The sequence below is a fragment of the Carcharodon carcharias genome, chromosome 17, assembly GCF_017639515.1.
Source record: "Carcharodon carcharias isolate sCarCar2 chromosome 17, sCarCar2.pri, whole genome shotgun sequence".
Classification (NCBI taxonomy): domain Eukaryota; kingdom Metazoa; phylum Chordata; class Chondrichthyes; order Lamniformes; family Lamnidae; genus Carcharodon; species Carcharodon carcharias.
The window spans coordinates 91806822-91830550 of NC_054483.1; the positions used below are offsets into that span (position 1 = coordinate 91806822).

General features: G+C 43.1%; 1 protein-coding gene across 1 annotated transcript in view; it reads right to left on the reverse strand.

Annotated features, from left to right (window-relative positions):
* LOC121289677 (cilia- and flagella-associated protein 46) overlaps window positions 1-23729 on the reverse strand; it is a 243587-nt gene that overhangs the window by 206126 nt on the left and 13732 nt on the right. The window contains exons 7-9 of the mRNA XM_041209300.1: window positions 22062-22223; window positions 13957-14056; window positions 803-901 (exon numbers count right to left, since the gene is read on the reverse strand). Coding sequence (XP_041065234.1) covers window positions 803-901; window positions 13957-14056; window positions 22062-22223 — 361 coding nt within the window. The remainder of the gene's footprint in view (window positions 1-802; window positions 902-13956; window positions 14057-22061; window positions 22224-23729) is intronic.

The following is a 23729-nucleotide window of genomic DNA, read 5'->3' on the forward strand; positions in this document are numbered from 1 at the left end:
CCAGAGCAGAGTTAGAGGACTTCACAGCAGGCCTCCAGTGCGTTCAGTAGGCACCCAAGGGTGGGCTCACTAAATTTGGAGGCAGCATGTTTCCTCCCTTTGGCAGCCATGGCTTTGCAGCAGTTTCTGATCCCTTACAGAGTGCTAGCTCTGTGCAGGGGCACCCTTTAAAATACGGAGCCCGGATTACTAATTGCCTGGGATGACGGTGGGGTGGACAAATCAGAGGCCACCCTGGCAGCGATCTGACATGTTTCCTGGGAATGTATTGCTAAGGAGACAGGACATGCCTAGAACGGGACAAGATGGCGGGAAAACCTGCCATTGCGGCTCGCGAGTGAAATGACATTTTTCCCACCCGCTACCACACTTTGTGCAAATCTGTGATGATTCCACTCTTTTCTACTTTGTGTTTTTACCAGAATCACTAAACTTTTAACCCATCTTTCACCCATCTCTTTAACTTTAGGATTTGTGAAACCTCATTAAAAATATATGTATACAAACATAAGACCTGACCTTTTTGTCAGAAGTACATCCAGGCTTCCCGGCACCAAGGTTCACACACAAAGCCTAAATGAAACTGGAACCGTTTAATCTTTCTTAACACGCAAATTATATATCTATCTATATATATATATAGGATTTTATTCTCATTTGTAGAAAATCTGCATATTTCATAAACTACACATCTAATTATTATATCATTCTAGTAATGATGTAATAATTCAGTTTCACAATGGTTGATGCAGGAAAATGAAAATAAGAAACGGAGCTGGAAAACTGAAGTAGGCAACTATACCTTTACAAAACTCTTGGTACATTTCTCTGACTTAGTCCCAAGTTTCAGGATTGTGAGTTCTGAGTCCACACATTCAATTTCCATTGCTGTTCCTCTATCCTGCAGAAATAAATGAAAATTAATAACAGCCATGCTAAATCGAAGGTTGCGCAAAATTAATAATGAACGTCAACTTGTTTGAAATTCTTTTAACCTCTATTTTAAAAGATGTTAACTGTCTATTTTAAACTAGCTAATTGTTTGATGAGATAACGAACAAAAGTACTTAACCAACTCTGTTATTAAGCAAGTTACTCAGTTTGCAAAGTGAGATTCCAACTTGGAAATTCAAAATGCGAGTTTCATTATCAGTGCAGGAAATCCTTCCAAAGAGTAAATCAACCAAACCATAATAGAGAGAAACAAGGGGGAAAAAAAAGGGAAGGGTGCAAACTTTTCAATGACTTACCCATATCACTGAAGGTGAGGAAATCTGAGCTTACTCAAATTGAAGGTGATCATCCTGCAGCTGAAGGGTATTGGTGACCACCAGGCAGTCAAGCAGAACCAGACAGGTAGTGCAGAGGTCCCCTGAGTGTATTTCACTCTCCAACCTGTATTCAGTTCTGAATTCTGGTGAGGGCGATGATCCCTCTGGGGATTACAGCCAAGGCTGAGTCCACTATATCATGAGTGGCTCAGCTGTGAAGAGGGGAAGGCAGAAAGTCAGGAAAGCAGTACTGATAGGGCATTCAATTGTTAGATTAGATAGGCATTTCTACAACTGCAGATATTAGTGCTGGATGATATGTTGTCTCAATGGTGTTGGGGTCAAAATGTCTCTAAGCAGCTGCAGAACATTCTGAGGGGCGGGAGGGGGTAGTAGATGGAAGTGACAGCCAGAGGTCATGGCCCATTTGTTAATAATGACAGAGGTAAAAAGAGGGATGAAATCCCAGAGACATATTTAGAGAGCTAGGAAAGAAATTAAAATGTATGATTTCAAAGGTAGCAATCCTTGAATTATTTCACAGCATCTTAATGACGCAGGAAGCCATTCGGCCCATCATGTTTGCTCCGGCTCTCTAAATGCGCATTATGACCTAGTGCCATTGCCCTGCCTTTTCTCTATACCCTTGTACATCGTTTCTATTCAAATAATCATCTAATGTTCTTTTGAATGCCTCGATTGAAGCTGCCTCCACCACACTTACTTGCAGTGCATTCCAGGCTCAAACCATTCGTCATGTGAAAAAGTTTTTTCTCACATCACACTTGCTTCTTTTGCAAATCACTTTAAATCTGTACTCTCTCATTCTTGATCCTTTTACGAGTGGGAACAACTTCTCCCTATCTACTCCGTCCAACCCCCTCATGATTTTGAACATCTCTATCAAATCTCCTCTCAGCTGCCTTCTCTCCAAAGAGAACAGCCCCAACCTTTCCAATCTATCCTCATAGCTGAAGTTTCTCATCCCTGGAACCATTCTTGTACACCTCTTCTGTACTCCCTCCAATACATCCACATCCTTCCTATAACATGGTCCCCAGAACCGTACGCAATATTCCAGCTGAGGTCTAATGAGTGTCTTAAATAAATTTCAGCATAACCTTCCTGTTATTGTACTCTATGCTCCTATTAATAAAGCCCAGGGTACTATATGCTTTATTAAATGCTCTTTCCACCTGTCCTGCCACCTTCAATGATCTATGCACATATACACACACGTCTTTCTGCTCCTGCACCCCCTTCAAAATTTCACCCCTTATTTTATATTGTCTGTCCGTGTTATTCCTATCAAAATGCATCACCTCACACTCCTCCACATTGAACTTCATTTGCCACCTATTTGTCCACTCCACCAACTTGCCTATGTCCTCTTGAAGTTCCACAACTTCCTCCTTGCAGTTCACAACACTCCCAAGCTTTGTATCATCTGCAAACTTTGAAATTGTCCCCTGCACACCAAGATCTAGATCATTAATATATATCAGGAAAAGCAAGGGTCCCGATACCGACCCCTGGGGAACTCCACTATGAACCTTCCTCCAGCCTGAAAAATATCCATTGACCATTACTCTCTGCTTCCTGTTTTTCAGCCAATTTTGTATCCACATTGCTACTGTCCCTTTTAGTCCATGAGCAATAACTTTTCTCACAAGTCTGTTGCGTGGAAATGCGTCAAATGCCTTTTCAAAATCCATGTACACCACGTCAACACCATTACCCTCATTGACCTTTTCTGTTACCTCGTCAAAAAACCCCAGCAAGTTAGTTAAACACAATTTCCCCTTTAGAAACCAATGCTGGCTCTTCCTTAACAACCCATACATTTCATGTGACTACTAATTGTATCCTGAATTATTGTTTCTAGAATCTTGCCCACCACTGAAGTTAAACTGACTAGTCTGTAATTGCTAGGCTTATCCTTACAAACCTCTTTGAACAAGGGCGTAATGTTTGCAATTCTCCAGTCCTCAGGCACCACCTGAGTCTAGGGAAGACTGAAAGATTATGGTAGTGCCCCTGTAATTTCTATTCTCACTTCATTCAACATCCTTGGATGCATCTCAACTTCCTTGTCAACTTCAGGTGCCATACACCCGTAAGTGCAGAAATAGGAGGATAATGCAGCTGGATGTGTGGACAGAGGGCTTTGGATTCTTGGGGCATTGAGACCGGCTTTGGGGGAGGTAGGGCCTGTACAAGTTGGATAGGTTGCAGCTCAACAGGACCACGGCCAATATCTTGGTGGGGGGAGTTTAAACTAGCTTAGCAGGGGTTGGGAACCTGAACATAGATTCAAAAGGAAGAGAAAAAAAGCTAGAAAAAGAGGTCAGAAAGTCAGGGAGTATTGAAGACCGAGGAAACAAAGGCTAGAAATAGACAACAAGAAAGGGGTTTCTGTGATTTGTGATATAAAACTTCAACGAAAAAAGTTTAATGAATAAGTCAGAAGGAACAGGAAGATACTTAAAAATATGATATCACAGCTATCACTGAAACATTGCTTAAAGAAATGCAGAAATGGCAGCTTAACATTCCTGGTTACAGGGCTTTCAGACAGGATAGAGGGAGGGATAAAAAAGGAGGGGGTTGCAATACTGATAAAAGAAACAATCACAGCTGTGAGCAGGTATGATATGCTGGAAGGTGCATCAAATGAGGCCCTAAGTATTGAACTGAGGAACAAAAAAAGCAGCAATCACACATCTGAGAGAATACTACAGACCCCTAAACAGTCAGGGCAGATAGAAGAGCAAACCTGTGGGCAAATTGCTGAGTACTGCAGAAACAATGGGCAGTAATAGGAGGGGATTTCAACTATCTTTGTGTTAACTGGGATAAATTCCGTGTAAATTAAAGAGGACACAAAGTTCTAAAACTACATTCAGAGGTATTTTAGCCAGTACGTAGCAAACCCACAAAGGAAGGAGCAGATCTGGGCTTGGTTTCAGGAAACGATTCTGGGCAACCCTTCATGCAAAGGACCAACTCAAGCCAGTTTCTTGCATTGATGCCAGTAATGTGCTACCAAAGTACTGTTACAGCTATATTACAATTTTCATAATATTTTCTGGCTTATTGTAAAGTAGGTTAATGGGTGTGAGTATAGCTGGGTCTGTCTGTGAGATTTTATTACATTTGGAGTCAGATAGACTGCAAGTTTAGAATTATCAAAAGAAGCTAGGGGTAGAAATGTGCTTGAAATGCTAATGAGTAAACATGGATGCTGGCTTAGCATGTAAGGCGTGAAGGGAATTTGCATTTTTAGAAAAGTGAAGGGATTGTTCAGATTTCAAAGGGATATTAGTCTGTTTACAATTAGTCAGATAAGCAAGGCTAAGGAATGTGTTTATTTTTCCCCAAACGTTACTGGCAATATTGGCAACATGAAAGTTTTTATATTATGAGAAAGATACAGCTTCAAAGACATATGGAACACTGGAATTTACATATTAGACAGAGACATTTATATATATAGGAGAATGAAAGGCTATGTGAGGAGAGGGCCATATAAGATTTATCAGGAATGTGTGAAACAGCCTTCAAAAAGCCTCTAGACATTTGTGCATAAGTCTGCTATGTAATGTGACTGAGGTTGGGAAAGCCATTTGGAATTCCACTGTATTAACTTGCTGGTTTTGTTTTAAATCTAAAATCTATTTTTCTTTGTTTACTTGAAATCTTTTATTTTGTTAATAAATATTTTAATTTAATTTTTAAAATCTCCAAAGATCTTGGTGTTCTCATTACTTCTGAATTCAATGCACACATCTTCTCATAAAAAATACAAATTGCAAAACTGTTGCGACAGCATGGCCAAGTTTCCCTTGTGGATTTGGTCCGCCTCGCACACATCATCTGCCATGTCATACCAGTGTAAGCCCAGAAATTTGGGTATAGCAAGCCACAAAGATGCCTGATTTTTTTCTTTATTCATTCATGGAATGGGGGTGTCCCTGGCAAGACCAGCATCTATTGCCATCCCTAACTGCCCTTGAGAAGGTCGCAGTGTGCAACATCGACTAACCATTACATAGGAGGCAACCAATACTCTAAACTACAGAAAAGATAAACCTTATTAATGTCTTAATGTGACCAATAACCCCTCACTGCATATCCCACACCCTTTATTCAGCTGTGCCCCACTAGAGGGGACAGTTCACCTCTATCTGCTCTATCGAATCTTTCATCACCTTAAACACCTCAATATCACCATTAAATATGCTTATGGAATACAGGCCTGGTCCATGCAACTTGTATAATACCATTTAACCCTTTCAGCTCCTCTATCTATAAAATGTAGTAATTCCTTTTTGAAACCATTTTAATTAATTGGGATGGAATTTGCTGCTGCAGGACACCTTGCAATGTGCCCAGGTACTTGGAACTATTCTCCTGCATCCTTAAGCTCAAAAATGTTTTGCCCTGTTAATTGCTGGAAGAGCAAGCTGAAAAGTGAACAGTTTTATACAGCATGCTTTCCATAGAATTGAAGCCTTTATGGGAAAGTCCACAGTCATTCCCAGCCTTCAACGGGTTCACTTCTGCTCATTTCGCTGAGTCGGAACATCCTGTGACCATCTCCTCAGAATTCCCAAACCAACGTTCAGCAGCATGGTCCACTCCAGTGATTCCTTCTCCCAGCCTCGCCAGGCTGAATCTTCCAGTCTTTAAATTGCTCCAGGTTCCTTCTCTTCAACCAGTAGACCACTTTTCCCCAGCATTTTGTCTGATAGCTAAGAGAGAAAATAGCCTTTTCCTTCTGCAGACTACAGAAATTGCTGTTTCTTGTCTCTCTCTCTTTTATCAAAGTCTCTGAGACAGAAAGACTGCAATAACAAGAACATCAGTATCTGCCTTTTGTTCATGTGTTAAACCTGGCACGTGAATTTCAACACCACAGGACCTGGGCCACCATCACTATGGTAACCATACCACACAGGCTTGTTATCAAACAGATCTCACAAAACAGAACTCATTACACTATTTTGCCTTGAATTAAAGAGACAGTCCAAAACATAATCATCATATAAAACCTTGTGTTCTTAACAATAAATGCACATTCACATGATGTTTAATAACATCACATTGATATTTCCAATATAATTAAAAGGCTACAGTAGCACTGTGGACTAGTGATCCAGAGGCATGAACTAATGCACTGGGATGAGTTCAAACCTCACCATGGCAAATGGGAAATTAAATTCACTTAATTAATAAATCTGCAATAAAAAGCTGGCCTCAGTAATGATGATTATGAAACTACCAGTTTGTCATAAAAATCCATCTGGTTCACAAGGAAGGAAATCTGCCAGTCTAACCTGGTCTAGCCTACATGTGGATCCTCTTGACTGTATACCACTGTGCTGATACCTCTGGTGGATTTGGTTCTGCCAGTGGGACAGGGTGTACCAGTAATGATGATGAAGGAGTCAGGGACACTGGCTGAAAAGTATGATTCGGCAAGTATGACTAGTCTGTGGGACATCTTTCCCAATTTAGTTGCATGTCCCCTGATGTAAGCAAGGAGGAATGTGCAGGATTAACTGGGCAAGGTATGATTTTGTCTTTTCTAGTAGATAGATTGATGTTGTGTGGTTTGTCTGCTCCACAGCAATGTGGTTGACTCTAACTTCCCCCCTGAAATGGCCTAGCAAGCCACTCAGTTGTATCAAATAGCTACAGAAAAGTAAAAAAAAACCTGACAAACCACACAGTAACAACCTATCTACTGGAAAAGACAAAGGCATACCTTGCTCAGTTAATCCTGCACATTCCTCCTCACTAACATCAGCGGGTATGTACCTAATTTGGGAAAGACGTCCCACGGACTAGTCATGCTCGCCAAATCATACCTTTCAGCCAATGTCCCTGACTCCTTCATCACCATTACTGGTACATCCTGTCCTACTGGCAGAACCAAACCCACCAGAGGTATCAGCACAGTGGTATGCAGTTGAGAGGGAGTAGCCCTGGAAGTCCTCAAGAGTGACTGTGCACGCCATGAAGTCTATAGCATCAGGTCAAGCAAGGAAACCTACTGTTGATTACCACCTGCCACCTCCCTAAACTGATGAATCTGGACTTTTCCATGATGAACACAACTTGGAAGAGTCAATGAAAGTAGCAAGGGCACAAAATGCACTCTGCGTGGGGCATGTCCATTGCCAAGAGTAGCTCCGTAGCGCCACTACTGACTGAGTCCTGAAGGCCATAGCTGCCAGACTGGGCTTGCGGTGAAAGAACCAACAAGAGGGAGGAACTGTTTGATCTCATCCTGACCAATTTAGCTGTCACAGTTGCATCTGTCCATGACAGTATAGGTAAAAGTGACCGCTGCACCGTTCCTGTCAAGACAGTCTTCACACTGAGAAGACACTCTATTTTGTTACGTGGCACCGGCCTAAACGGGATATAGATTCCGAACAGTGCTAGCAGCTCGAAACTGGACATCCATAAGGCACTTTATGCCATTAACTGTGTTCCACCACAGTCTGTAAGCTAATGGCCTGGCATATCCCTCAATCTACCATTACCATCAAGCTTGGGGACCATCGACAAGGTGTGCAGGAGAGCATGCCAAGAGCAGCACCATGCATGTTAAAAAATGAGATTCCAACCTGATGAAGCTACAAAACAGGACTACATGCAAACTAAACAACAGAAGCAACGTGATACAGGCAGTTATGCGATCTCACAACCAATGTGTTAGAATCATATCTCTCAAGACGGAAGTTTTCTTTTACAAAGTGAAAGGACATGGTATGATCTGGATGCTAGCCTGGCATTTTAAAAAGGTCACAAGGCCACCTTGGAATTATCAACAAGCAGGCCACTTCTAAGAAATCACCTGACCTATACAGTACTTGAGAAGGAGTTGTTCGTTTGTGTTGAATGCAAAGCACTTTAATTAACGAGAATAAAAACAAAAAACTGCAGATGCTGGAAATCCAAAACAAAAACAGAATTACCTGGAAAAACTCAGCAGTCTGGCAGCATCGGCGGAGAAGAAAAGAGTTGACGTTTCGAGTCCTCATGACCCTTCCACAGAACTGAGTGAATATAAGGAGAGGGTTGAAATATAAGCTGGTTTAAGTATGGTGGGGTGGGGGGGTGGGGGGGGGGTAAGTGGCAGGGGGGGTGGTGTGGTTGTAGGGACAAGCACACAGTGATAGGAGCAGATAATCAAAAGATGTCACAGACAAAAGAACACAGAGCTGTTGAAGGTGGTGATATTATCTAAACGAATATGCTAATTAAGAATGGGTGGTAGGGCACTCAAGGTACAGCCCTAGTGGGGGTGGGGTGCAAAGGCTAGCAGGGCATAAAAGATTTAAAAATAATGGAAATAGGTGGGAAAAGAAAAATCTATATAAATTATTGGAAAAAAACAAAAGGAAGGGGGAAGAAAAAGAAAGGGGGTGGGGATGGAGGAGAGAGTTCAAGATCTAAAGTTGTTGAATTCAATATTCAGTCCGGAAGGCTGTAAAGTGCCTAGTCAGAAGATGAGGTGTTGTTCCTCCAGTTTGCGTTGGGCTTCACTGGAACAATGCAGCAAGCCAAGGACAGACATGTGGGCAAGAGAGCAGGGTGGAGGGTTAAAATGGCAAGCGACAGGGAGGTTTGGGTCATTCTTGCAGACAGACCGCAGGAGTTCTGCAAAGTTTCCGCCCAGTTTACGTTTGGTCTCTCCAATGTAGAGGAGACCGCATTGGGAGCAACAAATGCAGTAGACTAAGTTGGGGGAGATGTAAGTGAAATGCTGCTTCACATGAAAGGAGCGTTTGAGCCCTTGGACGGTGAGGAGAGAGGAAGTGAAGGGGCAGGTGTTGCATCTTTTGCGTGGGCATGGGGAGGTGCCATAGGTGGGGGTTGAGGAGTACTGGGTGTTGGAGGAGTGGACCAGGGTGTGCCGGAGGGAACGATCCCGACGGAATGCCGCTGGGGAGGGTGAAGGGAAGATGTGTTTGGTGGTGGCATCATGCTGGAGTTGGCGGAAATGGCGGAGGATGATCCTTTGAATGCGGAGGCTGGTGGGGTGACAAGTGAGGACAAGGGGGACACTATCATGTTTCTGGGAGGGAGGAGAAGGCGTGAGGGCGGATGCGTGGAAGATGGGCCGGACACAGCTGAGGGCCCTGTCAACGAACGTGGGTGGAAAACCTCGGTTAAGGAAGAAGGAGGACATGTCAGAGGAACTGTTTTTGAAGATAGCATCATCAGAACACATGCGACGGAGGCGAAGTAACTGAGAGAATGGGATGGAATCCTTACAGGAAGCGGGGTGTGAGGAGTTGTAGTCGAGGTAGCTGTGGGAGTCGGTAGGCTTGCAATGGATATTGGTGGACAGTCTATCACCAGAGATTGAGACAGAGAAGTCAAGGAAGGGAAGAGAAGTGTCAGAGATGGACCATGTGAAAATGATGGAGGGGTGAGATTGGAAGCAAAGTTAATAAATTTTTCCAAGTCTCCATGGGCCCCAGATATGCCTGTCTCTTTATGGGGTATGTGGAACATTCCTTGTTCCAGTCCTACTCCGGCCCCCTTCCACAACTCTTTCTCCGGTACATCGATGATTATTTCGGAGCTGCTTCATGCTCTCGTCGGGACTTGGAAAAATTTATTAATTTTGCTTCCAATCTCCACCCCTCCATCATTTTCACATAGTCCATCTCTGACACTTCCCTTCCCTTCCTTGACCTCTCTGTCTCAACCTCTGGTGATAGACCATCCACCAATATCCATTACAAGCCTACCGACTCCCACATCTACCTCAACTACAGCTCCTCACACCCCGCTTCCTGTAAGGACTCCATCCCATTCTCTCAGTTCTTTCACCTCCGCCGCATCTGTTCTGATGATGCTACCTTCAAGAACAGTTCCTCTGGCATGTCCTCCTTCTTTCCTAACCGAGATTTTCCACCCACGGTCGTTGACAGGGCCCTCAACCGTGTCCAGCCCATCTCCCACGCATCCGCCCTCACACCTCCTCCTCCCTCCCAGAAACATGATAGTGTCCCCCTTGTCCTCACTTATCACCCCTCCAGCCTCCGCATTCAAAGGATCATCCTCCGCCATTTCCGCCAACTCTAGCATGATGCCACCACCAAACACATCTTCCCTTCACCCTCCCAGCAGCATTCCGTCGGGATCGTTCCCTCCGGGACACCCTGGTTCACTCCTCCATCACCCTCTACTCCTCAACCCCTACCTTTGGCACCTCCCCATGCCCACGCAAAAGATGCAACACCTGCCCCTTCACTTCCTCTCTCCTCACCGTCCAAGGGCCCAAACACTCCTTTCATGTGAAGCAGCATTTCACTTACATTTCCCCCAACTTAGTCTACTGCATTTGTTGCTCCCAATGCGGTCTCCTCTACATTGGAGAGACCAAACGTAAACTGGGCGGCCGCTTTGCAGAACTCCTGCGGTCTGTCTGCAAGAATGACCCAAACCTCCGTGTCACTTGCCGTTTTAACACTCCACCGTGCTCTCTTGCCCACATGTCTATCCTTGGCTTGCTGCATTGTTCCAGTGAAGTCCAATGCAAACTGGAGGAACAGCACCTCATCTTCTGACTAGGCACTTTACAGCCTTCCGGACTGAATATTGAATTCAACAACTTTAGATCTTGAACTCCCTCCTCCATCCCCACCCCCTTTCTGTTTCTTCCCCCTTCCTTTTGTTTTTTCCAATAATTTATATAGATTTTTCTTTTCCCACCTATTTCCATTATTTTTAAATCTTTTATGCCCTGCTAGTCTTTCCACCCCACCCCCACTAGGGCTGTACCTTGAGTGCCCTACCATCCATTCTTAATTAGCATATTCGTTTAGCTAATATCACCACCTTCAACACCTCTGTGTTCTTTTGTCTGTGACATCTTTTAATTATCTGCTCCTATCACTGCTTGCTTGTCCCTACAACCACACCACCACCGCCCCCCCCCCAAACTTAAACCAGCTTATATTTCACCCAACTCCTTATATTCACTCAGTTCTGTGTAAGGGTCATGAGGACTCGAAACATCAACTCTTCTTTTCCGACGATGCTGCCAGACCTACTGAGTCTTTCCAGGTAATTCTGTTTTTGTTATTAATTAACGAGAAGTTGGGAGACAAAAAGGTAATCACATGCCAGAGGGAAAAAAACTTAAATTGTGAACCTGCTTGTTTGGAAGGCAGTCTTGTTGGAAAGGAAGCTGAGGAAAGGTGGCTACCTTGGCTGGCTCCATCTCTCTATCTTGCCTAAAATTGTGTGTAGCTATCAGCCTGTAGCCAGAGAACCCTCATCTGAGTGTAACTAGTCTGCATTTGGACCTGCAAAGCTGAGACCAGTGGTGAGAACTTCCAGGCATCCACCAGACCAGCAGCCTGTCTCCACATGACAGGCCGACAACGTTGAGACGCTGCAGACTTTATCCTTTATTTTATAATGCCCATCCTCTAAATCCCATCTTTGTTTGTCCTTTGTTCGTCTGTGTGTGTGCGTGTGCCTACACGCTGGAGGAAACCTTTAGGAAGAGATAGATAGTTATACTTCCTGATTGCAATTGTATGTTAGCCAGTACTTGCAACTTATTAAAAGAAGTTTTATTTTAAAATAAATTAATCATTCTGAGTTTTTGAAAGAAGCCTGGTCAGAATCTTTTCTTCTGTGTACTAGAGGTATAGGTACACATTTGGTCATTTTGATGAGAAAATTAAACATTTAAATTAATGGTATGGCCTGCGGAATAGTGGAGCTTGATAATTTGTGCAGTCCTCCCATCCCGGTTGTAACAAATGGATCAGATCAAAGTTCTGCAATCCTGCCACATCCAGTTGTGAATGGTGGCAGACAATTAAACAACTAACCAGAGGAAAAAAACTCCACAAACATCCTCCATTCTCAGTGAGGGCAGAACCTAGCAAGTGAGTACAAAAGGTAAAGCTAAAGCATTTGCAATCATCTTCAGCGAGAATTGTTGAGTGGATGGTCCATCTCAGTCTCCTGAGGTCCACATCATCACATGTACCTGTCTTTAACCAATTTAATTCACTCCACAATACGCCCTGATAACATCCCAGCTGTAATGCTGAAGACACATGTTCCAGAAAAAGCCATGCATCTAACCAAGCTGTTCCAGTGCAACTACAACACTGACATCTACCTGACAAAGTGGAAAATTGTCCAACTGCATTCTGTCCTCAAAAAGCAGGGCAAATGCAGTCTGGCCAACTACCACCCCATTACTTTACCACTCTTAATCATCAGCAAAGTGGTGGAAGATTTTGTCAACAATGCTATTAAGCAGCAATTACTCATCAAGAACCGGTTAACTAATGCTCAGCTTAGGTTTAGCCAGGACCACTCAGCACTACCTTGATCTAACATAAATGAAAAGGCAGGATTCTAGAGTGCCTGCCCTAGATACCAAGGCAACAAGTGACTGAATGTGGTATCAAGGAACTTGAGTAAAATTGAAGTCAATGGAATCAGGGATAAAACTCTGCACTGGTTGATATCACACCCAGCATAAAGGAAGACGGTTGTGGCTGTTGGAGGCCAATCATATTAGCACAGGACAATGCTGCAAGAATTCTTCAGCGCAGTTTTTGAGACCCAACCATCATTAGCTTCTTCATTATTGACCTAAGGGCAGAAGTGGGATTCCTCACTGGTGATTACACAATGGTCAGCTACATTCGCACGCAGCTCCTTAAATAATGAAGCAGTCCAGGCCAGCATACCTTGCCTGGACAACATTCAGGCTTGGGCTGATAAGCAGCAGGTAACATTTATGCCACACAAGTGCTAAGCAATGATCATCCCCAGAGAGAAAGTCTACCCACCTCCCCTTGATTCATGGCATTACTCTCACTGAATCCCACACCATCAAAAACCTGGGCGTCATCATTGATCAGAAATTTAACTATACCAGCCACATAGAAACTGTGACCACAAGAAAGGTTCAGAGGCTGGTATTTCTGCAGCGAGTACATCACTTCCTGGCTCCCCAAAGCCTGTCCATCATCCACAAGGCACGAGTCAGGAGTATAATGGAAAACTCTCCATTTGCCTAGATAAATGCAACTCCAACAACACTCAAGAAGCTCAACTCCAACCAGGACAAAGCAGCCCGCTTGATTGGTACTCCAGCCACTACCATAAACATTCACTTCCTCCACCACAAACACACAGTGGCACAGTGTACTATATACAAAATGCTCTTCAGCAACTCACCAAAGCTCCTTCAGGAGCCCATGACCTCTACCAATTAGAAGGCAAGGCCAGCAGATACACAGGAATACCACCATCTGCAAATTCCACTCCAAGTCACACACCATTGGAAATACATAGTCATTTCTTCATGATCGCTGGGCAAAAATCCTGGAACTCCCAGCTCAACAGCATTGTGCGCATATCTATACCACACAAGCTTCTGCGGTTCAAGAAGTCATCTCACTACCACTTTCACCAGGGCAATTATATATTGATAACAAATGTTGACCTTGCCAGCAATTCCTACATCCCATGAACGAATAAAAAAAAGTATAATCATGGTGGAATATTGAATGCGTCACTTCTGGGTTCATATAACATATATTCTAAAGTTATTTCTGTTATGTTCATAATCTTCAGGTCATGCTTTGAATGATATAAATGTATGCATATTGTTACTTACGATTCGCTCAGCCTTTAGGAGGTCATTAACGCAATTTGATGCCAACTCAGTAGCTTTTACCTCTATTGCAAGATGGGCTAATTCCAACAGCAAAGAAAGCCTAGACACAGTTAGAGCAAGTTGAAAGAAGTGTTAGCAATACAGTCCATAATACATTATTCCAAAATGAAAACGCATGGCAATCTGACCTGCTCTAGTAAATCTGAATGCAATGTATATTTTAAACATGGTTACATTAATGGCTATACAGGGAATAAAATATTATAACTCAAACAATGCATATTTTTATGGCATGCATAGTAGTTTATTAACATTGACAGTGGTGTATTAATGTCAAGCAAGATCTCCAGTCAGCCAATAAGAGAAACAATGTTCACCAAATTTCATTAAAAATTTGACATCTCCGTGTGCTTCTGTCTTACTTGCTTTGAAATCATAAAAATCATGGAAGAATGACTCGGAAGGAAGCCTTTGACCCATGTCAGTCAACAAATATATGAACATAAGATCTAGGAGCAGGAGTAGGCAATCAGCCCCTCGAGCCTGCCCACCATTCAATACAATCATGGCCGGTCTCATTTCGGCCTCAACTCCAATTCCCCACCCTCTCCCCATAACCGTTCAACCTGTTATTAATTAAAAATCTAGTGAACCTCCTCTAAACCGCCTCCAATGCAACTACATCCTTCCTCAAGTAGAGGGACCAAAACTGTGAACAATACTCCAGGTGTGGTCTCACCAATGCCTTGTACAGTTGCAACAACACTTCCCTATTTTTATACTCTATTCCTTTAGCAATAAATGCCAAAATTCCATTTGCCTTCCTTATTACCCGCTGTACCTGCATACTAGCTTTCAGTGATTCATGCACGAGGACGCCCAGATCCCTCTGCACTGAAGCATTCTGAAGTTTCTCTCCTTGTAAATAATAAGTTGTCTTTTTATTCTTCCGACCAAAATGGATAACCTCACACTTATCCACGTTAAACTCAATCTCCCAAATTTTAGCCCATTCATCTAACCTGTCCATATGACAAAGAGCTACCCAGCCTAATCCCACCTTCCTGCACTAGGTCTGGAGCCCTGCAGGTCACAGCTCTTCAAGTAGATATCCAAGTAGTTTTTAAATATGATGAGAGCTTCTGCCTCAACCACACTTTCAGGCAATGAGTTCCAGGTTCCCATCACCCTCTGGGTAAAAAATTGTTTCCTCATCTCCCCTCCAATCCTTCTACCAATTGTTTTAAATCTATGCCGCCAGGATTTTCTGCTAAAATAAATAGGGGTTATTTACTCATTCCTATTTACTGTACATAGGCACTTCACCATTTTATACACCTCAATTAAGTTACCCTTCAGCCTCCTCTGTTCCAAGGAATACAACCCTAGTTTATCCAATCTTTCCTCATCGATTAAATTTTCCAATCCTGGCAACATTATGCCATTGACCATGTTTGTCCTGGAAACGGCTGCCACAAGTCTGTTCAGATTTCAACGTTTTCTGACATTCCTGGAAACCCAATGCTTCAGTCTCCTAGTCAATCAATGTACTCCAGCAGTGGGTGTTTTTGTTTACTCCAACTGAAAGCTATAGCCTTTTTTTTTCATTTGTAAAGGGCTGGGGATTTAAATAACTTCATAATAATACTTATACAGGCCTTGTCAGCCCTTCAAGAGCATTTATGCCTCCTTCACCATTTGCCACACTACTCCCTGCAGACTTCAGCAACTTTAAATAACAGTACAAACCACCAAACATATCTATAAACTCAGCGACAGCCGGGAGAAAAATCAATCAGCAACCAACCTGGAAGTAGTTAACGGTCCCTTTAATAAGCAGTAGTTGGCAGGACAGGTGGGATGGGGGGGTGGGGGGGCGGTGGTGCTGGTGGTGGTGGCAGTGGCGGGGGAGGGTCCTTGCTGCTGCTTCAAACATGTACAGCTGAACAAGGTTAAGAAAGAATAATAGCTAGACCATTTAGGGTGAAAATGGCACCACTGGCGGCAAACCAGCTGATATCACAATCTGCATACTTCCAGTGCACATTTCTAATATCTGGTGCAACCAGCAACAGAGGTTTGCGTACACACCACAGACACCATTTTGGAGTCGAAGCAACATCCATATAAATATGTATGGGTGTTACAGAATTTTAAGGCAAAAATCTTTGCCCAGAGCTATAACATTTTGAGTTGGGTCTGGTCACCTGAGCACTTGCAGTGTATGAAATTTACCAGTGTGTATCAATGCTATTCAGTGCATTTACAATTGGAATTCTTCTAATCTACTAAGAATTTTTGCTCAGTTACTTTTCAAAATCATTTGAAGAAAAGTTAGAGGAGTAATTTCAAAAACCTTATTGAGGAAAAGTTTATTGTGGGTCTTCTATTTAAAACAGAAGTGTTGCAACCATCTTCATCCAAAAGTGCTAGGTGGATGGCCCACCTCCACCACCTCCTGATGTTTCCAGTATCATAGATGCTAGCCAATTAATTAATATAAAGAATTTGGATAAAAAAGCTAGAGCCAGATTTTTGCCACCAAGGTAGGAGCTCCAGTTGGTAAATTTCCTGACTCGGAGATCCTCACTCCTGCCATATTTCCGTTCTGGAGAAGCGGGGACAGGATGAAATTAGGCCTGCCCCTCCAGAAGCAGTTCAGAGGCAACCACGGAGGCGGGCAAGTGTCGTGGTGGGCTGGTTGGAAGGCCCACCACAGTTCTCTGAGCCTTCAATCCAGTTGTATAAAAGGTTGTTAGGCCCTCTGGCCTTCAACCCTCATACACCCATGCCACATCCATGTCCTCCCAAAGCCCCGTGATACCCACCATGCCCTTCATGCCACGCCCATGCCGCCTCATATACCCCATGCCACCTCCATAGCCATTCACCCAGTATCCACTATGGAGAGACCTCAGGAGCCAATGGAGATGAAAATTTTTTTTTAACAATCTAAGAGCGCTTTCACTCATACACACTTGATGCTGTAAAATCTCTCATTCATGAAACCCATTCAAAAAAATTAAATCCACTCAAGTCATCAACCTGCTGTTAAAACAGGTGGCTAATGGGTTTTTTCTAAGCTGCACCAGATGGCCTGTCAATTCAATCAATGCCTTCCAGCATCCAATTGAAAGTTGCAACCTGCTTTTTTCAATTTTAAAGGGCTGGGGATTAAATAACTTCAGATTATGACACTTAAATAGACTTTACTCATTCTTCAAGAGCATCTATGCCTCCTCCATAAACTCATGACTCCCACATTGCAGGTCGGGCCCTATTGGAACAGTGAAAATTATGTCTGTTTGAACTCAGCACTAATATCAAATCAGGTTTCCTGCCTGTGTGCTTCATGCCACGCTGGCAAAAATTGGATCTTTCAGAAATGGTGGTGGAACATCCACATATGGGTCCCTTCCACCATTTTTAAAGGCCTCCAAAGTTGCCACACCTGGGCAAATTCTGGCCTCTAGTCTAAGTAATGATGACTATGAAACCAGCAGATTGTTAAAATAACCCTTCTGGTCACTGAAGTCCTTCAGGGAAGGAAATCTGCTGTCCTTACCCGGTCTGGCCTACATGTGACTCCAGACTTAAAACAATGTGGTTGATTCTTAACTGCCCTCTGAAGTGGCCTAGCAAGCCATTCAGTTGTATCAAACAGCTACAGCCAAGTCAAAGAAGAATAAAACCAGAAGAACCATTCAGCATCAACCTACGCACATGAAACATTAAAGACACACCCTGTTCTGTCAACTCTGCAAAGTCCTCCTTACTACCATCTGGTGACTGTTCTGATCCCAGCTGAGGTTACCCCTGGACAAGCCTGATCCCAGAGAGGAACCCAGCTTGATAGATCCTAACTTTTGTTAATTTGTTTAGATACTTGGAGAGGAACTACTGAACAGAGTCACAGGAGTCAGCTGATGAACTTCTAACAAAAGAATAAAACATTTATTAAACAAGATTAACTATATTACATTACTCCTTTACCCACAACTATACCTTTACAGATATACAGATTTGTAAGGATAACACAAGCTAAAAAAGATACCTTATATGTCCACAGTAAATACACAGTCCATGTACCAACAGGCACCCTGTGGACAGACATACCACACTCTGAAACCAAGTGACGGATGCCACCTCAGATGCTATGGATCTCTCAACTCCCCCTAGATACTTGCCACACCGTGAGCCAACCGGTCTCATTGCACTCTGTCTCACACGAGGGTTTTCAGTCTCCACTCACCAAGACCTCTCCTTTGATTCTTCTCCCAAACTGCTCTCTCTCACACCTTCCGCAAAGGTTCACCTCCAAGGTTTCGAGCTCTCCTTCTGATGTTCCCCTTCCCTAAGTCACCATATGCATTCAAGCTGTCTTCCACACACTCTCTCTCGCTGGTTCAGTCATTAACAATACACAACTGCCCTTCAGTTACAGATCTTCAGTTGTCTCTTTGGACCCTCTTGTCTCTTCTCAAGCCTTTATCTCATTAAGCTTGAAGTTTTAAATTTGAAGCTTGGAACCTTCCTCAGTCCCTCATTCTTAACTTCACTTAACAGGACCATCTCCAGGTTCCTGTCCTTCCTTTGACTAGAAGGTCTGCTTGGCACTTCCTCCTGTCTCTCCCCTGGATTTTGGGGTCCGTTCTTTAGCTTGGGACTGGCTATCTGTCCCCTTTTCCAGTCTCTCTCTGGCAGCTACTTTCAACCAACTTTAGCTTGGAGCTAGCTATCTGCCCCTTCCAGGCTGCTTCTCTGGCAGCTATCTTAAAACCAGCTGAACTTAACAGCTTCCAACACAAACTGCTGTTTCTAGTTTTTTTGTGTGTGTCTGTCTATTGGAGGGGCTTGTCTCTCTGGACTCCTGTCTCTGGGCAACAGGCCAATTCTTCTACTTTTGTATGTTTACCTTAGCTGCCACAGTCATGAAAAACCTCATTAAAAATACAGGCAACTTTTTTTAAGTGAAGCTAAAACTCAATTTGACCTTTCTTAACACACAAATGCAGAAATACAAGTCAAGCTTAAACTTTAAAGCTAATTCTCATTTCTAATACCTACAAATACCATTATAACTTAAACTATCTCTATTTCTTAACAAGACATGCTAAAGTTGGGAAAGAGCTGACATTCAGACTAGTCCAGCATCAACTTGACATGCTCATATTCACATACCCAGACCTTACAGCCCATGTTCCAGACTCCTCCATCAATATCCCTGGATACGTCCTGTCCCACCAGCAGGACAGATCCACAGTGGTATACAGTCGGGAGGGAGTGCTCGACATTGACCACTGATCTGAGAGTCCTCAACATTGATCACGGACCCCATGAAGTCTCATGGCATCAGCCAAACATGGGCAAGAAACCTGCTGATTACCACCTACCACCCTCCCCCGGTTGATGAATCAGTGCTCCTCTATGTTGAAAAGCGCTTGGAAGATGCACTGAAAGGAGCAAGGGCATAGAATGTACTCTGGATGGGTGACCTCAATGTACATCATGAAAAGTAGCACAGTAACACCAAGGCTAACCGATTAGCCGTGTCTTAAAGAACATCCTTAATGATGAGAGAGCCCAGCATGTCAGTGTAAAGGACAAGTCTGAAACATCTGCAACCATCTTCAGTCAGAAGGGACAAGTAGATGATCCATCTCAGCCTCTCCTGATGTCCATAACATCACAGATGCCAGTCTTCAGCTAATCTGATTCATTCCATGTGACATGTCAAAATGGCTGCAGGTACTGGATACAGCAAAGGCTATGGACCCTGGTGACATCCCAGCATTATTCCCAAAGAATTGTGCTCCAAACTAGCCAGAACCCTGGCCAAAACATTCCAGTACATCCACAACACTGGCATCTACCCTATAATACAGAAAATTGCCAAGATATGTCCTGTCCACAAGAAGCAGGAGAACCCATTCTGGCCAATTATGACCCCATAAGTCTACCCTCAATCATTTACAAAGTAATGGAAGTTGTCATTGAGAAGCCTTAGCAAGATTGAAGTCAATGGGGATGGAGAGAAAACTCTTCACTCATTGGATTATAACTATCACAAAGGAAGATGGCTGTGATTCTTGGAGGCCAATCATTTCAGTTCCAGAACATTGTTGCATGAGTTCCTCAGGGTAGCGTCCTATGCACAACTATTTTCAGCTGCATCATCAATGACCTCCTTCCATCATAAGGTTCAAAGTGGGATGTTCACTGATGATTGCACAGGGCTGAGCACCATTCGCAACTCCTCAGGCTGTGCCCACATGCAAAAAGACCTGGACAGCATTCAGGCATGCATTGATAAGTGGCAAGTAATATTCACATCACATAAGTGCCAAGCAATTCTCCAACAAGGGAGAATCCAACCATCTCCCCTTAATGTTCTATGGCACAACCACCGATTCCCCACCATCAACATCCTGGGGGGGTTACCATTGACCAGAAACTTAATTGGACCAGCCATATAAATAGTGTGGCTACAAGAGTAGGTCAGTCTAACTTCTCAAAGCTGTCCACCATCTACAAGGCACAAGTCTGGACTGTGATAGGACACTCTCTACTTGCCTGGATGAATGCAGCTCCAACAACACTAAAGAAGCTCGACACAATCCAGAACAAAGCAGTCCTGCTTGATTGCACCCCATCAACAACCTTAAACATTCACTCACTTCACCACTGATGCACAGTGGTAACAGCATGTAACAGCTACAAGATGCACTGCAGCAACTTGCTAAACCTTCTTAGTCAGCATCTTCCAAACCCTCCAACAACTAGGTCAAGGACAGATGACACATGGGAACACCACCACATGCAAGCTCCCCTCCAAGTTACACACCATCCTGAAATGGAACAGTATCGCTATTTCTCCATTGTCATTGGGTCAAAAACCTGGAACATTCTTGCTAACAGCACTGTGGGTGCGATTACACCAGATGGACTGCAGTGGTGTAAGAATAGTGGCTCACCATCTCGAGGGCAATTAGGAATGGGCAATATATGATGGCCTTGCCAGTGACCCTCACACCCCATGAACTAATAAAACTAGGATGAAAAGGGTTCCTCAAAGATATTGCAGTACAGCCAGGTTGATTCTTTGAAGAGACTGGCTATTGTAATATTGCCCTGCCATTGTTTCAATTGTAACTATGTGAAATATAGCCTTTTCCAACAAAATTAATGATAACAATTATGTTTTAAAACATAATATTTGGAAGTACTCAATCAATGCCTGAGACATTTGGAATGGAGCCTGTGTGGGAAAGAAAAATCAGATAGCAAACAGATGCCTATGTTCAAAATGCTGAGGTAAGATCTATGAGAGAAGTTGTGGGCATGTTAAGTGGACTGGCTTGTAGAGTTGAATTGCCATGAGAAGGGGATGAATATGCTGGGTCAAAGGTAGCAATGTTTACTAATGCTAATTGCAGCAGTATCCATATCAAAGAGATAGCAGAGATAAAAACAAAAAAACTGCGGATGCTGTACGTCAACTCTTTTCTTCTTCTCCGCCGATGCTGCCAGACCTGCTGAGTTTTTCCAGGTAATTCTGTTTTTGTCAAAGAGATAGCATCTGTTCAGATATGTATGATGAAGTTAATGGGAGAGGAAAGAAACAAAGGAGGAGTTGTTTGAAATTAGTGATAAGAAGAGTTATAAGTGGGTGCATACTTAGGTATGGAATTGTGACAGCTAAATCCTAGCTAAAAATACTTCCTTTTTTTACAGCTGTCCATGATCCAACAAAGTATATCAGACAAGAAGACATACGTTTAAATTTATTAGAAGTAATATCAAGAAGTAATAAATATTTGAAGTAATTTAGAAGAATTTTAGATATAGTTGTATGGTATTATGGGTGAGAAAGAATTTTAATGCAACAAGCTCAAATTGCTGAAGGGCTTTTTCTCATGCTCTTCTTATATTCATCCCTGCAAATGACAAAGATCAAATGTAAGAATCAATTCAGATCAATTTGTCCAACCTGATGTGGTTCCACATGGACCGTCACACAATGTATTGCATTATTAAGGAAAGGCTAGAAATTTTTAGGGTGGTGGAAAAAATACCAGATTTCAATTCAAATTTACCATGCCTACCTTTCATCCTCAGATAGCTGGGCAGTGCTTGTTGAGAGTTGTTGTCCAGTTGCCCGATCTAAACCTGATGATGGGGTTGATGTTTTATGCAATGCTAAAAGGTGATATATTTGATTTAACTGAACTGAGAGATCCTTTGGAGTTTCTTTGGCTTCCAATTGACTGTAAAAGGTCAAAATGTCAGTCTTAGATATTTGTAAAACAAGTAACTGAAGTACCTTCAAAGTCTGCAAGTCTTTCTTTTTTATGTAACTATAAAACTTGAAACCATTTCAGATCCTGTAATTCTCCGGTGGAATCTGTGCCGATGGCATGAACTATACACCATGTTTTAAGGTGACAACATCTTTGATTGGATGTGAACAAAAAATCAAGAAAAACATAATAAATCAAATAAGTTGTAGGATCCAGAAGGTATTTACTTCATATTCTCTTCATAATTTGTAGAACTACACTTTAAAACTTAGCTGCCACTTATGAGATAACCTTAACTCACCCACACACTGCATCCCCCATGACAGACAGGAGGCAGTCCAAATGAGGGTCAAAGTTTTAAAATGGGAAATCTGACCTCAATCTGCTTCCAGTATGCCCACTTCTGGTTTTAACAAAGGCAGGTTAAATGGCAGGTAACTAACCTCCTCTCCATAGACAGTACCCAATTAAATATTTGAAGCTACATGCTTAATATTTATCTGTATTTCAGGTATAACGCGGGTCAGGTTTCCCAGATCTGGGGAAACCCAACAATTAAAGGAAGGCACATCGATGGAATTAAAGAGGTAAATGTCTTTCCAGCACTGCTTATGGGCCGGGAGGAACAGAAGGGCAGCAACCCCCATCACCCCCCCAACCCATCAAGCTAACCACTTAATCTCCCTGCTTTCAGATCCTTATAATTGGACTCTACTATGAAGCCACCTTTCTACAGGTATTCCCTCCCAAGTCCACCCCCTCCCAATACTCTCTCCAGGGGCCCCCACTCCCAAGTCCACCATGACCCAATAAGTGCTTCGCCCAACCCAAGTCGACAAAGTCCAATAATCTCTGCTGGCAACCCCCCTCTAGTCTACTCTAACCCAACAATCTCTCCAAGTCACCCGCTCATCCACCCTAGCCCACAATTTCTCCAAAAACCCCCACTTATTCCCAAGTCTACCTAGACGCAAGAACCTTTCTGCAGCTGCCTACTCAGTACTTATCAAATATGGAAATCAAACATAGAAACAAAGAAAATAGGGGAAGTAGGTCATTCAGCCTTTCGAGCCTGCTCTGCCATTCATGCCTGATCCTCTATCTCAACGCCATACTCCCGCTGTCTCCCATAGCCCTTGATGCCTTTAGAGTCTAGAAATCTATTTATTTCCTTCTTAAATATATTCAGTGACCTGGCCTCCACAGCCTTCCGTGGTAGAGAATTCTACAGGTCCACCACCCTCAGAGTGAAGAAATTTCTTCTTATCTCAATCATAAATGGCCTATCCCATATCCTGAAACTGTGACCCCTTGTGCGAGACCCCCAAGCTAGAGGAAACATCATCCCTGCATCCAGCCTACCCAGCCCTGTCAGAAATTTATATGTTTCAATGAGATACCTTCTCGTTCTTATAAACTCCAGTGAATACAGGCCTAATCGACCCAATCAATCACTCCTCATATGACGATCGT